The sequence below is a fragment of the Limulus polyphemus genome, unplaced genomic scaffold, assembly GCF_000517525.1.
Source record: "Limulus polyphemus unplaced genomic scaffold, Limulus_polyphemus-2.1.2 Scaffold2975, whole genome shotgun sequence".
NCBI classification, from domain to species: domain Eukaryota; kingdom Metazoa; phylum Arthropoda; class Merostomata; order Xiphosura; family Limulidae; genus Limulus; species Limulus polyphemus.
Genome location: NW_013668585.1, coordinates 67,902 through 82,052, shown reverse-complemented (window position 1 = coordinate 82,052; position 14,151 = coordinate 67,902). Strand labels below are relative to the sequence as shown.

The 14,151-nt window shown below is 35.0% G+C and overlaps 1 protein-coding gene across 1 annotated transcript in view; it reads right to left on the bottom strand.

The window, feature by feature from the left end:
• Window positions 1–3,686: 3,686 nt before the first annotated feature.
• LOC106468350 (serine/threonine-protein phosphatase 5-like) overlaps window positions 3,687–14,151 on the bottom strand; it is a 56,921-nt gene continuing 46,456 nt past the window's right edge. Inside the window, exons 12-15 of the mRNA XM_022396682.1 lie at window positions 12,034–12,121; window positions 10,989–11,208; window positions 9,956–10,037; window positions 3,687–3,796 (exon numbers count right to left, since the gene is read on the bottom strand). Coding sequence (XP_022252390.1) covers window positions 3,740–3,796; window positions 9,956–10,037; window positions 10,989–11,208; window positions 12,034–12,121 — 447 coding nt within the window. The 3' untranslated portion in view covers window positions 3,687–3,739. The remainder of the gene's footprint in view (window positions 3,797–9,955; window positions 10,038–10,988; window positions 11,209–12,033; window positions 12,122–14,151) is intronic.

Here is a 14,151-nt window from a genome sequence, read left to right as displayed (position 1 = left end):
GTGAAGCTGTCTTGGGTCCAACCAGTACTTGCTATCCTTGCTTCATCTCGTGAAGCTGTCTTGGGTCCAACCAGTACTTGCTATCCTTGTTTCATCTCGTGAAGCTGTCTTGGGTCCAACCAGTACTTGCTATCCTTGTTTCATCTCGTGAAGCTGTCTTGGGTCCAACCAGTACTTGCTATCCTTGTTTCATCTCGGGAAGCTGTCTTGGGTCCAACCAGTACTTGCTATCCTTGTTTCATCTCGTGAAGCTGTCCAACCACGATAAGATTTTTTAGACTGCTAAATGTAGTTTATAGATCAATAAGTTATTAAGATAAAGTGCCAGATGTGTTTACAAGATCATTACCCAAAACAGCTTGAGAATAATGTTTGTAAGAGAACAAATCATCCCTCATTTATAGGAGTAATAAAAAAATGTTGCAGTACTCTAAGTTCCAAAACAGAGAAAATGGAAAGGTTAGATGGACAGTTAATGTATTAAAAAAAGCTTTACTGCATAAAATTTATACATCAGTCATGTTGTGACGGTCCATGTAGATTGATTTACACAACACACACTGTAGTACCTCAGTGCCAATCTTTTATGGGACTTTCACAATAAAGTTTGTTCAATACTTAAAGTCAATTCATTATTTTCAAGTGACAACAATTTAACTCAAAACAAATGTTATGCATTGATTAATCGGATTCTATGCTTCCATTGAAAAAAAAAGATAAGATAAATCAGAACCAACCATTTGGAAAGTTTTAAAAAGATACTATGCATGACAATGAAATATTCATTAACAGGCTGAAGTTTCTGTAAGAATCCTGCATTTTAAATTTTACCAAAAATGAACTCAAAGAGACTACAAGTTAAATTTTGTGTTGATTATTAAAGGTGGTTTAATAATGTACATGTATTTAAAAACATGTAAATTTATACAAGTTCTAGTGACTAGTAAAGAATTGACAAATGGTAATAAAGAACATTTTTCTACCTGACGCATCTTGAAAAGTATGATATGAACAATAAGGTCTTGGTGGCTACATCCTGAACATTATTGGTAATACTAACAGCTCTTAATGGTTATATCTTGAAACGATTAATATCAGTAACAGTTTTATCCTTGTGGTTACATCATCAGAAGTCTGATAACATGAACAGTCAGGTCTTATTGGTTAGATATTCAAAAGATCAATACAACTAACAGTTTTATTCTGGTGGTTACATCTTCAGAAGTCTGATAACATGAACAGTCAGGTGTTATTGGTTAGATCTTGAAAAAATTAATACAACTAACAGTTTTCTTCTGGTGGTTACATCTTCAGAAGTTAAGCCTTCTTGTTTAGATTTTGAACTGTCTCATCAATAAAGAAGAAAGATGCTCAGAAGATCAAAGAAAATATTAAAGATACGAAACTGACCAAGAATTTTTTAGTGCTTTTGAAGAGTGGACTCCTCTTCTTCAGAAGCATAAGCACAATAGTCAACTCTTCAAAAGCACTCATGCATCTCAATTTCAGTACTCCTAAAAGTCTGTCAACGTCAACAGTTAGTTCTTGATCATCATATCTTTAAAAGTCTGGTAACGTCAACAGTTAGGTCTTGATCATCATGTCTTGAAAATTGTGGTAACATCCACAGTTAGGTCTTGACTGTAATGTCTTGAAAAGTCTGGTAACGTCAACAGTTAGTTTTGGATGATTATATCTTAAAGTTTAACACCACAAACAGTTAGGTCTTGATGGTTATATCTTGAAAATTCTGATAAATACACTGTCAAGTCCTCATGGTTATAAAGTAACAAAAGGCTGAAATTAAGCACTAAAACTACACAGTTCTAAAAACAAAACTTTGGGACCATGAGCTGAAAAGAATAATGTAATCTTTTATCTAAGTTAAAACTTATTTAAATGATCTTTTAAAAACTAATTTAGAAATTAGAATTTTATACATCATTTTAGAAAGTTAGTTTGGTGGTATAATCAAGGCTGTGATTATATATAATATTATGTTATATTGTATATATATATAGTAGTGAGATCCAGGATCTGAAATTACAAAAATATTCTAATAACTTACACCGGCTTATTAACAGTAGCTTTAGATATGATAAATGAGACACCAAAAATAGTGTACAGCAGAGATCTGTTAAGAAATTAAACTGACATGGCACCCTAAATAAATATTACCTTGTAATATTGCCTGGAGACAGCTTGTTTTCTTCATTACCCATTCAAGCTATGTCCAAGAATTATTAGTCTCAAAATGGTCATCAAATCTTCTTATTACTAACATGTAACCTATATAAAATCCAGTGTGTGTCATGTCACATCTGATTTATTGAAATAAGAGGAATCATAAAAGCCAAAATGCATTTATCCAGATAGAATAGTCCAATTACTGTCTGCCCATTACGATTTTAGTGATGTGGGTGTAAGGGGGCCACAAGAGAGTGTGTGCCATGAAACCTTATAAGTGTAGTGAGTGTTGGTATAATAAGCCTAAAGTAAAGACATAGTATGGAATCACCTAGCCTAGAGCCAAGTGCATAAAATTTATCATGAAAGTAAAAATAGATTCAATTTTAGCCTTAAATCATTGTGAATTAAGTTATTTTTTATGTCACCATCATTTTTAATATAAAAAAAGAACCTCTTCAATCAGCAGACTCTAAATTAAGAAATTAACAAATATTTTTCCAGTTTTGTTGTCTATACATCTCATTTTATACTTTCAGTAAATAGACTAACTTTTGTTGCTAAGCAACATGACATAAAAGCCATTGTTGAAATGTAGTGTTACCAAAATGCACTGGCTTTTCTGTATATTAGAAGTTTTTAATCTAAGTGATTTCTACCACGAATCCATTTCATGAATTATCTTAATTTTGATTGGCTCACAAAGGAATTTACAGACGGTTGACTGCCTCAACAGCACTTTTCAGCCTGTTTGTTTGTCAAGCTTGATTTTATAAAATTTATTTCAATTAGTTATGAAATGTGAGGTTAGGATATACTATGGGGTGTTGTAGTACTTGTCCCCTCATTTTTGATGGGCTGTACCCTAGTAAGAAAATAGTTATGGTAGCATCATCACCAGATGTGAGCAGGTGTGTGTGTAACCAGAAAAGATGATTCAATATCTTGGATACATGCACAAACATACCTCAGGTTTTCTATTAAATTCAGCTTGAAATATTTTTTTCTCAAGTCTGTGAAAAATTTTCCATTACAAGTTATACAGTTATAAACATGCCCAATACTCAAATTAATGAGAAGTTTGGAGCAAACGGTTTAAACGTTTTCTAAGTGAATTAATCACTGATTGGGTATAGTGGACTGTATTTACTAATTTTATTACAATATATATATATATATATATATATATATCACATATATACATATGTATATATATATATATATATATTAAACCTGTAGCATGGTCTCAATTAGATCTCTTGCAACACCACCAAGACCTGAAGTTACATTAGTTCTAGTGTTTTAGTAAATTTGCTAATTATGCTGATCAAAATAATTCATATATATATTATAATATATATATATATCTAATGGGTCCCTTGAGGGCTTTACACAATTATAATATATATATATATATCTAATGGGTCCCTTGAGGGCTTCTATTCAAACTAGTGATTTATATTTTTCTAAACAAAACAAATCATACTTTGAAACAGTCGTTTGTACAGCTGTGTTTAGTTAATTTATTACTTTTCTACAGTTCTTTCCTAGGTCAAATAAACCCCAACAGATTGCTTGCATAGGCCATAGGCTTCACATTCGGGTGAGGCTGTAAAAAACACACAGAAAATTCAATATGAAAAATCATTTTTACTGTTAATTTTAATGTCACAAAACCTTATCATTCTAACTTTAATTAGGACCTTTAAGTTTCATGAAGAATCAATAAAAATCTGTCTAATAATTCCCATTTGTGGAAGCCACTCTCACCTTTAAAAGACATAAACATGAGAGTAAATAGTTCTATGAAGCAAAAACAACTACATTTACCACAGTTTTCTAATTTTGTCTTAACTATCACAAATTTCCACAAACAATAACTTCAAATTGCTTAAAATTTATTTTACCAAGTATTAAAATGCAAATATTGTTTGTTTTTACAATTTTCCACAAAGATACTTGAGGGCTATCTTAACTTAGAATAATTGGAAAGCAGCTAGTCAACTCAACCCACTGCCAACTCTTGAACTACTCTTTTACAAACAATAACCTAGAGGCAACTCCCATCTAATCTCACACATTTTAATGTGAACTGTGCTGGTGCATGATGACATTATCATGCTCAAAAGCCCTCCACCAGTAGGAGGGTAATAAACCTCCATGTGCAGTAACTCCCCTTATGCCCTTTCACTCGTGATAACTTCATTCTTTGATGAGGCAAGACAAACACATGCATCAGTAGTGGGGAGGACAAGTGGGAATGTGTGAAGAGGTATCTTTCAGAAATACATTATCGGATTAGAAAAATGTTCCGAGACAATAACCACCTCCTCAAACAGAAATGCTAGAATTCTACAATGAAATGGTGGAGGGTCCAGTGCAAAATTTTACCTAGATGAGCTCCCTTCAGAAAGCACCAAAAGGGAAGCCCATGGAGTGTGACATCTGATGGCAGGGGTTCTATAGGGGAACAACTGTGAGAGACCTCACCTCAAACAGGATATACATTTCATCTGAAATGTAAGGGGGGAAGAGGCAAATAAGGCACAGGCAGAATGAGAACATGATCGTATGAGCACTTGCACACAAGCAGTTGATGCATCAATATGTGTAAATGGTTGGGGTGAGTCAGACCATGCCATGTGTACTCACCTTGACTCTACTGAACAGACTCTGGCTGCAAGAGGAGAGCACATTAGTTGTGGATCATGTTTTCTGTACACTGGTTTCTCAGTTCTACTCACTGATCAGACTCTAGCTGCAGGAGGAGGGCACATTAATTGTGGATCATGTTTTCTGTACACTGGTTTCTCAGTTCTACTCACTGATCAGACTCTAGCTGCAGGAGGAGGGCACATTAGTTGTGGATCATGTTTTCTTTACACTGGCTTCTCCGTTCTACTCACTGATCAGACTTTGGCTGCAGGAGGAGGGCACATTAATTGTGGATCATGTTTTCTGTACACTAGCTTCTCAGTTCTACTCACTGATCAGGCTCTGGCTGCTGGAAGAAGAGGGCACAAGTGGTATGAGTTATGGTTCAGAGGAATGAATCGCACTACACTGACAGTGTCACCACAGCCCTTATTCTCACTGTATTGTGTTATGTCCAACCAGTGAGCTAGGAATTGATTAAGTGACAAGAGTTTCCTGTGCTTCACACAAGGAATGGGGGATTTGCATTAGGGAGACCTGGAGAGGTGCCCAGATCTCCATTGGACCTCCAGCTGGAAAGGCCTTGGAGACAGTGCAATGAGTGACTGCAAAACCCTATTGTTAAAAGCCAGCAAACACAAGCCAAAGAAGTGCTGGCTCTTTCCATGATATTCCATTGAATAGGTACAGCCTGGATTGACAATGGAGTAAATATATATTTATATGCCATATACAACAAAGATACTTCAAATGGTCTTATGGAACACCTCATATCAACAGTGGACACTGGTAGAGCAAGGGCAGATGGTATGAGCACTTTTCATGCAGCTTTTGAGTAAGTATACCATGGGAGGCAACACCAGCCATCTGATGGGATCCTATGAAATTAAACAGGGACTCTGAAAAAGAAACTGTATGTATTCTTCTCAAAAATGGTGGGGTGATTGAAGAATGGTGACTGGTGGAAGTTGAAATACATCAGAAAACAAAAAAGGCAGATGGTGTAGGTAACGAGAGACAAATGTATGAATAGTAGTCCACATGCCTGCCTGAAGAATCATGTCCTGGAGCTGGCAAAGATGAGATGCAGGAGAATGGAAAAAGGGATAAATCAAATCCACATCCAAGATAAACATACCAACCAGGGGAGTCAACAGGCCCAACCAGTAACAGTAGAAGGAGGGAGGTCCCTGGAAGAAAATGGGTCTCAGGGTAAGAACAGATGATGACAGAAACCCTGAAAGAGAGGCCTACAACAAGGAACACCAAACAGGACACAGGGGCCAAACCAAGTCTGAATTACCAAAGACATGAGACAGAGGAGAAAGGAGATAAAAAAGAAAGAAAGGTCACTTTTCCAAGTGTTCAAAGTCTGAGGAAGGAAAGATTGGTCTGGGAAGAGGAGTATATAAGTCTAGTGGAAAAGGGTGCAGACATGATTGCCCAACAACTAGTAAAGGCAGAGACCAACAAACCATGAACAAACAACAGCTAGGTAGAAAGGCAGAAAGGTGGTTGACAGTATGATGGCCAGCAGGAAAGGAGTGGCAGATAGATCAATGACAATAGTTCTGCCACTGTCATTAATAGACAAACACAGTGGAAGGAAACAGGAATGAAACAAGAATAATGCCAACACAATCAAGCCAACAGGTGACAAATCAGGCAAATCCCACAATGAGAAGATGGAGGGAAGATACCCCTCAATGAAAGAAAGAGATATATGAGGGTGAAGCAAGAAAAAGGAAATATTAGGGAAAGGAAGGGGGGGGGGGACTGAATGTCAAGTGGAACAAGGTTGAGCTGGCCAAAGAGATGCCAACAATACAACCTGACAAGGAAGGGAATAGACACACAGAAAAAGGTGAGACCAAGCTTAGTTGCAAGTATCAACTAGAGTCAAAGGATAAAAAACAGGGGATCAGAAGAGAGAAAGCTCAGAGTTGAGAAGGGTAGAAAAGGCATCTATGAGGAATGTGCCTAACCAAGAGCAAACATAACAAAAGACCCAAGGGTGCAGAGACCACTCCATTAATAGAATGTGGACTAGCTGAAAGAGTTGGTCCACCACCAAGTTCTTAGCTACTGGCAAATGAATGGCTAAAAGACAAACCCCAATGTGAATTGACCAAGAAAAGTATGTCCAATGCCTGTAAGCATATGATACTGGTACAGGTATCTCTTGGATGGTTGGTGCAGGAAACGACTAAGAAAGTAACTGAGTGGAACAGGACAATGTAGTCTACCAGTAGAGGCAGGAATGGGAACACACCAAACAAACAGGAGGAAAGTTGAGCACACTGATGTGGATTGAAAGCTTGTCCTGCATCTAATTGTCAGAAGTCATGCCCACATCCAGAGATGTACTTCAATCAGAGAGAGAAGTACTGGTGAAGAGAGTTTGAGAGTCAGAAAGAGAATATTGGAAGTAGTATGGGCATGATCCAGTCACCACCACAACTCCTCGAGAAAAGGATCACAGATGAAGATAATGGAACCAAAAAAACCCCACAGATCCAGAGAAGCCAGTTTCTGAAAGTGAAAGAACCTCTTGCACAAAATGAGAATGAGAAGCTCAAAACCTGGTTACCAGATATACCATAGCTTGCAAGTGAATAGGATTAAGCTGAACTCAGCCAAGAAAAGAGATCAATAAAATTCCCAAAAATACCAACTAGTGAGTAGCCATGAGAATAGACTTAGATCTAACCCTCCCAAATGAGAAGCCTCCTGTAAAAGAAAGGGTGATCTAAGCAGAGGGTACCAACAAAGAATGGGCCATCAGAACGTAATCATCCAAGAAAAGGAGCACCAGCCTAGGTCCAGGAATATGGCTACTGAAGGCTCTCACGATACCAATGAATATAAGGAGCTAATGCTATGTTGCCTGGAAGAGCAAAAAATGAAAAGATGCAAGATTGATGGGTGGAACATATTAAACATAAGGAGGACTGGTCAATGGTGATATGTAGGAAGGTGGCTGACATATCAACAATAGCCAACTGTGGACCAAGTGAAAAAAGAGTACAGATGGGTTCAGAATGAGAAAAAAGAAATGGAAAGAGTAGCAAAAAGAAGAAAAGGGAAGAAGGAGACTGAGTTAAGGAAATGAAATATGACTCTCAGTAGAAATTAAAATAATAGCAGGAGAAGAAGAAGAGATTGGTACTCATAAAGCCAAATATGACATGATACTCACTGACAAGAAGAGTGAGGTCTTGTAGAGGAAGGATGAGAAAAAGAGGAAGGCCAGAACCTGGAATGAAAAGGTGGGGGATAGACTGATTCAGAGGAGTAAAGGGCAAGGTCGAGAAAGAAGGGAAACCTTGGAAGATAATGTTAATCCAGGTCACCAGGGTAAAATGAACATCCAGGTGAAAGAAGGAAGCCTGATGAATACCATGTACACAGGAAGGAGTACAGTAAAGAGGATCATAGTCCAATGCAATGAGTTCCAACATCAGGGGAACAAAGCAAGGAAGGACAAAGCAGGAGTGGAACAGACTATGGTGGCAAGGAGAAGGGAACGAATGTCTAAAGAAAACCCAACTGAAGCATGATGAAGTGCCTCAGATAAAAGATGGAAGTAGATGAGGGAATACAGGATAGTAGGGAGGAGAACATGAAAACCAGAGAGCAAAACAGAAGGGGCCCCATTGCCAAGCTGGCCAAATAGATACCAAGGACAGGAAATCAAAAAAAGGGAAGGAAGGAAGTTTACAAGTCAATACAAAAAAAAAAGAAAAAGAGTCATGAACCCAAGAAGAATGAGGTATGTGGGAGGAGCTATTATTGAAAGGAAACAGTATGAATCCTAATAACAAGCAAGGAGGAAAGACAAGGAAACTACAAGAATTGTGGATCATGGAGTACAAAATGAGAAACATTAAATGATACAGGCAAAAGATAAGAAAAGAAATATATCTGAGAATGAAATCCAGAAAGAGATTGCAAGATTAAAATCATTTCTAGAATGGTAAAGCACTACCCCAAGCAAATCAGGGGAAGTTTGTAGTCTAAGAGATCATTCCTAACTGAGGAATTTCAGATGGAAGTAGGAGGCCAATTAAACATGTGGTAATCTACAACACATTTACCAATGACTGCAGTGTCCCTGACAGTTAACATGTCTCCAGAAGCCATGGTAGAAATAAAGTGTGTGTGTGAATAACTCCACTCACACAGGACTAAGTTTAAGTCACTATCAGTTGAGAAGTCACAGTAAAATATTAAGCTTTTGAAACAATTCAAATATCAACAAATTTAAACATGTCTGTTCAATACAATGCCTTATCAAAGAATTAAGTTATCATGAGTGCAACTGCATAGGGAGAGTTACTGTGCATGGAGGTTGTATCATCCTCCTATTGGCGGAATGTTATTGTCACATGATCATGTAAGCATGCACCAGTTCAATGAAATTAGGTGGGAGTTACCTCAAGGCTAGTGGCATGCAAATCTCTAAGACAGATGCACAGAGAATATAGTTTTTATGTATGAAGAGGTGAGTTATCATCTCAGAAGTTGAGGATTCGATACTCAAGCCTGATTTTAAATGAGAATCAGCAGAATATAACAGACACGTCAAATTTGAATGTTTCAAAGTTTCTCTAAAAAGAAAGCTAACTGTTACCAACTGTGGCACAATTCTTGTTGGTAGTGTTACAATTCATGATAGGATCAAAAATTAGATCAATTACAAAATGAGAAAACTGATCACATGAACACCTTCAGACGATAGGCCATCTTTTTCCAAGGATGCTTAATTCACCACTGAAGATCTATTTTCTAAGAGCACTCTTTTTTTATGAGTAGTAACAAATATACACATTTTACTCTTCTATGCTTTCAACTTCTGAAATTATCTATGGAATAAAATTATCCAAATATTTTACTAATACTTTCTATAATCTTAAATTCTCTTGATCAAATTTGAAAAAGTGTTAACTCATTTTCACGTTGCAAACTTTAGTATTTCCTGTGAAAATGAAGTTTTAATTTTCTTCTTCACAAAATTTATCTACTTTGTAAATGATATTAATTTGTAGTAAGGTTTATCTATATATTTTTGTTTCATGAAACAAGAGCTTCAGGAAGTTTCAGTATAACTCACCACTGCCTCATATGTGACAAATTTTGGTTTGAGGGTCTTGCCTTCAGTTGTAATGAATGCACCTTTGTTCCCCATCGTGTCACTTGAATAAAAACAGGAGATGACATGTTGGTGAAATTTGAAGTTTTTTATCTTCGTACGAATTAGTTTTTATTTACTATCTCTACCATCCTGCTACCAAACTCTAATAGCTAAATAGTAATATATGTTGTAGTAAGTTATCTTAGATGTCCTACTACTATACACTGTTAATATGTTTTCACTGGTCACAAGCCATTGTTAAGTAGGACTGTTTATAGTTCTACATTTACAGATGTCAAGTTCTTCAAGAAATATTAAATCAATGACAATACATAATACTCATGTTTATGTAAATAGATTATACTTTATGTTACTTTTGTTAACAGTATTGGTTAGCATGTATACACATTTTTGTACAATACACCTCAAATTAGACTCTTGCAACGTACAAATTAAAGACAAATAATGATCGGTTAATGTGATTTTTATTACAAATCTTAGATTTATTGGTTTCTAGTGCTTTGCCATTTAAAACATATTTATTTTTATTATTATTACACATTTCTCATAAAATATTACTTTTCATTTTTAGCTTAGTATACGTATTTAGGACTAACTTAAATCTCCTAAGGTAGACATACCTCGAGAGAGAGTACCAAACTAACAAAATAAAATATTCTAATCTTCATAAGTACGAACATAAGAATAGTTAGCCATACTCAGTACCAGGTTGATATACAGGTAACTTGTTTTGGTCAGAAGTCAATATTAATTTTTTGTTAGATTTAATTGTTCTAAAGGTACACAATAATTTCTAAAACACATCAGGAGCAGGTGTAACCTCTTAACAAACAAATCAATGTTATCTTTTTAATAGGCCAATGATAAATCAAGTACGTGTTACTATTAGGTTTGGTTTCAATAAGTTTAGCATAAAATAAACAGCTTCCTTAAATTAATATTATACAAATTCTGTTTTACAATTTCTAAGAGAGAAAAAGGTTCAATATACCAGTAATTGGGTGCTGAGAAAACTGTTAAACACAGTCCATCGTGAGCAACTTCATAACCTTCCGGTTTAACCTCATGGCTTCGAATAATGTATTCAAGTTTATTGAGTTCAAGGAAGTTTTTGGTTACATCTGGTCCAAACTGGGTTCCAACCCCTCGCTTGCTTGGTGAACGACCTTTCTGTGGCTGGGGGTCTGACCACAAAAGTTCACACATAATACCTAGGAAAAATATATATACATGTCCCTGTATAGCTATGGTTCTAAAGTAATCATATATGACAGTAACTTTAACACACAACAAAGCTGTGTCTCCATATAGCTATGGTTCTAAAGTAATGATATGAGACATTAATTTGAACACATAGTAACGATACGTCTCCATATAGCTATGTTTCTAAAGTAATGATATAAGACAGTAACTTCAACACACAACAAAGCTATGTCTCCATATAGCTTCAGTTCTAAAGTAATCATATAAGACAGTAACATTAACACACAATAATGATGTGGCTCCATATAGCTTGGGTTCTAAAATAATCACATAAGACAGTAGCTTTAACACAATAAAGTTTTGTCTCCATATAGCTTGGGTTCTAAAGTAATGATATAATACAGTAACTTTAACACAATAAAGTTTTGTCTCCATATAGCTTGGGTTCTAAAGTAATGATACAATACAGTAACTTTCACACAATAAAGATATTCCACTGATTTATTTCTACATATCATCGATGTTTTTTTCAGTTTCAATTGTTTAAAAACATTTCACACTTATAACACTTTAAAATGTACTGTCTAAAGTAAAGAAATTTTGTAAAATTAATCAAACTTGCACATAATACACATCACCAACCAAATACATCAAACTTACACGTAATACACATCACCAACCAAATACATCATCAAACTTACACGTAATACACATCAACAACCAAATACATCATTTATATAATACACATCAACAACCAAATACATCATTTTAATGAATTACCATTCTCAGCTACAGAAACTAATAAATCATCTAAGAATTTAGAAAAAAAATACCTTCTTCTGGCGGTTGTCTGTTTCTTTCAACTTTCCGTATTTCATCTAAGGTAACATCATCCTGAGAGAATAATCCTCCATGCATTATCTAAGATGAAAATTATTGAAATTCATTAAAGTTTGTCTTTAAAGAGGAAAATATCCACAAAAAAAAAAAAAAAAAATTATCTACATATTAAATGTGTATACTAATTTAAAACATTTTCAAACAGTGCAATCATCAAACTTAGATTCCTTATAATTTTTCAATACTTTAAAACACTATAATTTTTCAATACTTTGAAACGCTATAATTTTTCAATACTTTAAAACACTATAATTTTTCAATACTTTAAAACACTATAATTTTTCATACCTTAAAACACTATAATTTTTCAATACTTTAAAACACTAAAGCCACAAAGGTATATTTGTCTAAAAATTAATGCCTACTATAAATTTTGAGTAGAAATGAATTTCCATGTAAAGAAAGTTGGAAAAAAAACCAAGCAAAATATTTATATTTAAATTTTTTATTTACAATATAATGGAATAAAAAACAAATAAAGGCTCAACATGCTATGAGAGAGATACTATTTTACATACAGCCCATCAATAGTAGTCTACAGTCAAACTCACAAGATAATGTCAGAGCATATCCTGAGACATGAACTGTAACTGAGGCAATTCAAGAAAGGAGGGACATCTTTGACCTGTTTTGCCATAATATCTACACTGTTGCTACAGCCAAATCTGTGAGTGTTGAGTCCATGGACCCTAAAGTACCTGGAAGGCCACATCATAAATTTTGGTGACCACATGTCCTTGTTTGGACCTCATTGTCTTGGTGTCCCAAAGAGATCTTTTTTTGGTAGGTATCTCCAAATTTGTCTAAAAGTTCAAGTTTTTAAAGAACACTTGTAATCTAACTTTTGGTTATTACTGTAGAGACTAAAGACAAAAATAGAAAATGTAACCAACATCAAATTGATGTGAAAAACATAAATAACACCCTGCTGGCCTGTTACAATGCCATCATCAGTCATACAATCAGTGAGGGATGTGATGTTCTCAGACTCTGGCACAATTTGTGTTAAATATCACACTATTAGGCCTAGATTGAGTTGGCACATCACAATGATTAAGTGTCCTGATTTGACTACCTAAAATTTATGGTCACCTTGGTCAAAGAGCAAGTAACTCTAGTCAAGATGTGGAGACCTACAAATGTCCTACACATCATTCCATGCACGATTCTTATATCAGATTGTGAAAAGCACAGGCCTCAATCAAAGAATATTCTGCAGCAGTGTGAGATAATATACCTAGTAACATAGATGTCAAATTACACATATGGCTCAACAGGAGGTTTGAAAAATCAAACCATGATTCCTCTGACCAAGAGCCTAAAACTTTAATACACATCAACAAGAGAGGATCAACTGTCTAACCTTCATGATATCATTCATACATTGATGTAGATTGGATGACAAAGTTTCTAAAAGTAACCCATAGTAACAGACATTCCTGCTGTTTAATGTACAAATATTGTATAATTAATAAAAAAGTTCCATGCTTGAAGATCCACAAATATATCTATATACTACCAAACTCTGAGACTGTTTGTTTGCTTGTCTGTATTTAAATACAGCAAAAATAGCACACAATAGTGCCATATTTGTAATGAAGTGAGAACAGAAACAGAATAAAACAAGTTTCGTTAAATATTGAAATTAACTTGAATTCTTCATAACCTCTGGGCCCAACTGTTACTATAGTGTATATTAGAGACCATGTGATAAGAAATAATGAAATTATCAACTGTTACTATAGTGTATATTAGAGACCATGTGATAAGAAATAATGAAATTATCCAACTGTTACTATGGTGTATATTACAGACTGCGTGATAAGAAATAATTTTGGTTCACTTTTATGAAAATTTCTAGCATGAGTAATTTTACACCACACTACCGTTTGTGCTCTTTATGAAACTTCTTACAACACTTTTTTGAAAAATGAAATTGTCTTTCCTTTTACTCCCGATCAACAATCAAATATCTTTTCTTGAATTATGAACAACACGATTGGATTGAAATATTTAATTAAATTATCTCAAAATAAACCTTCATTTCGATG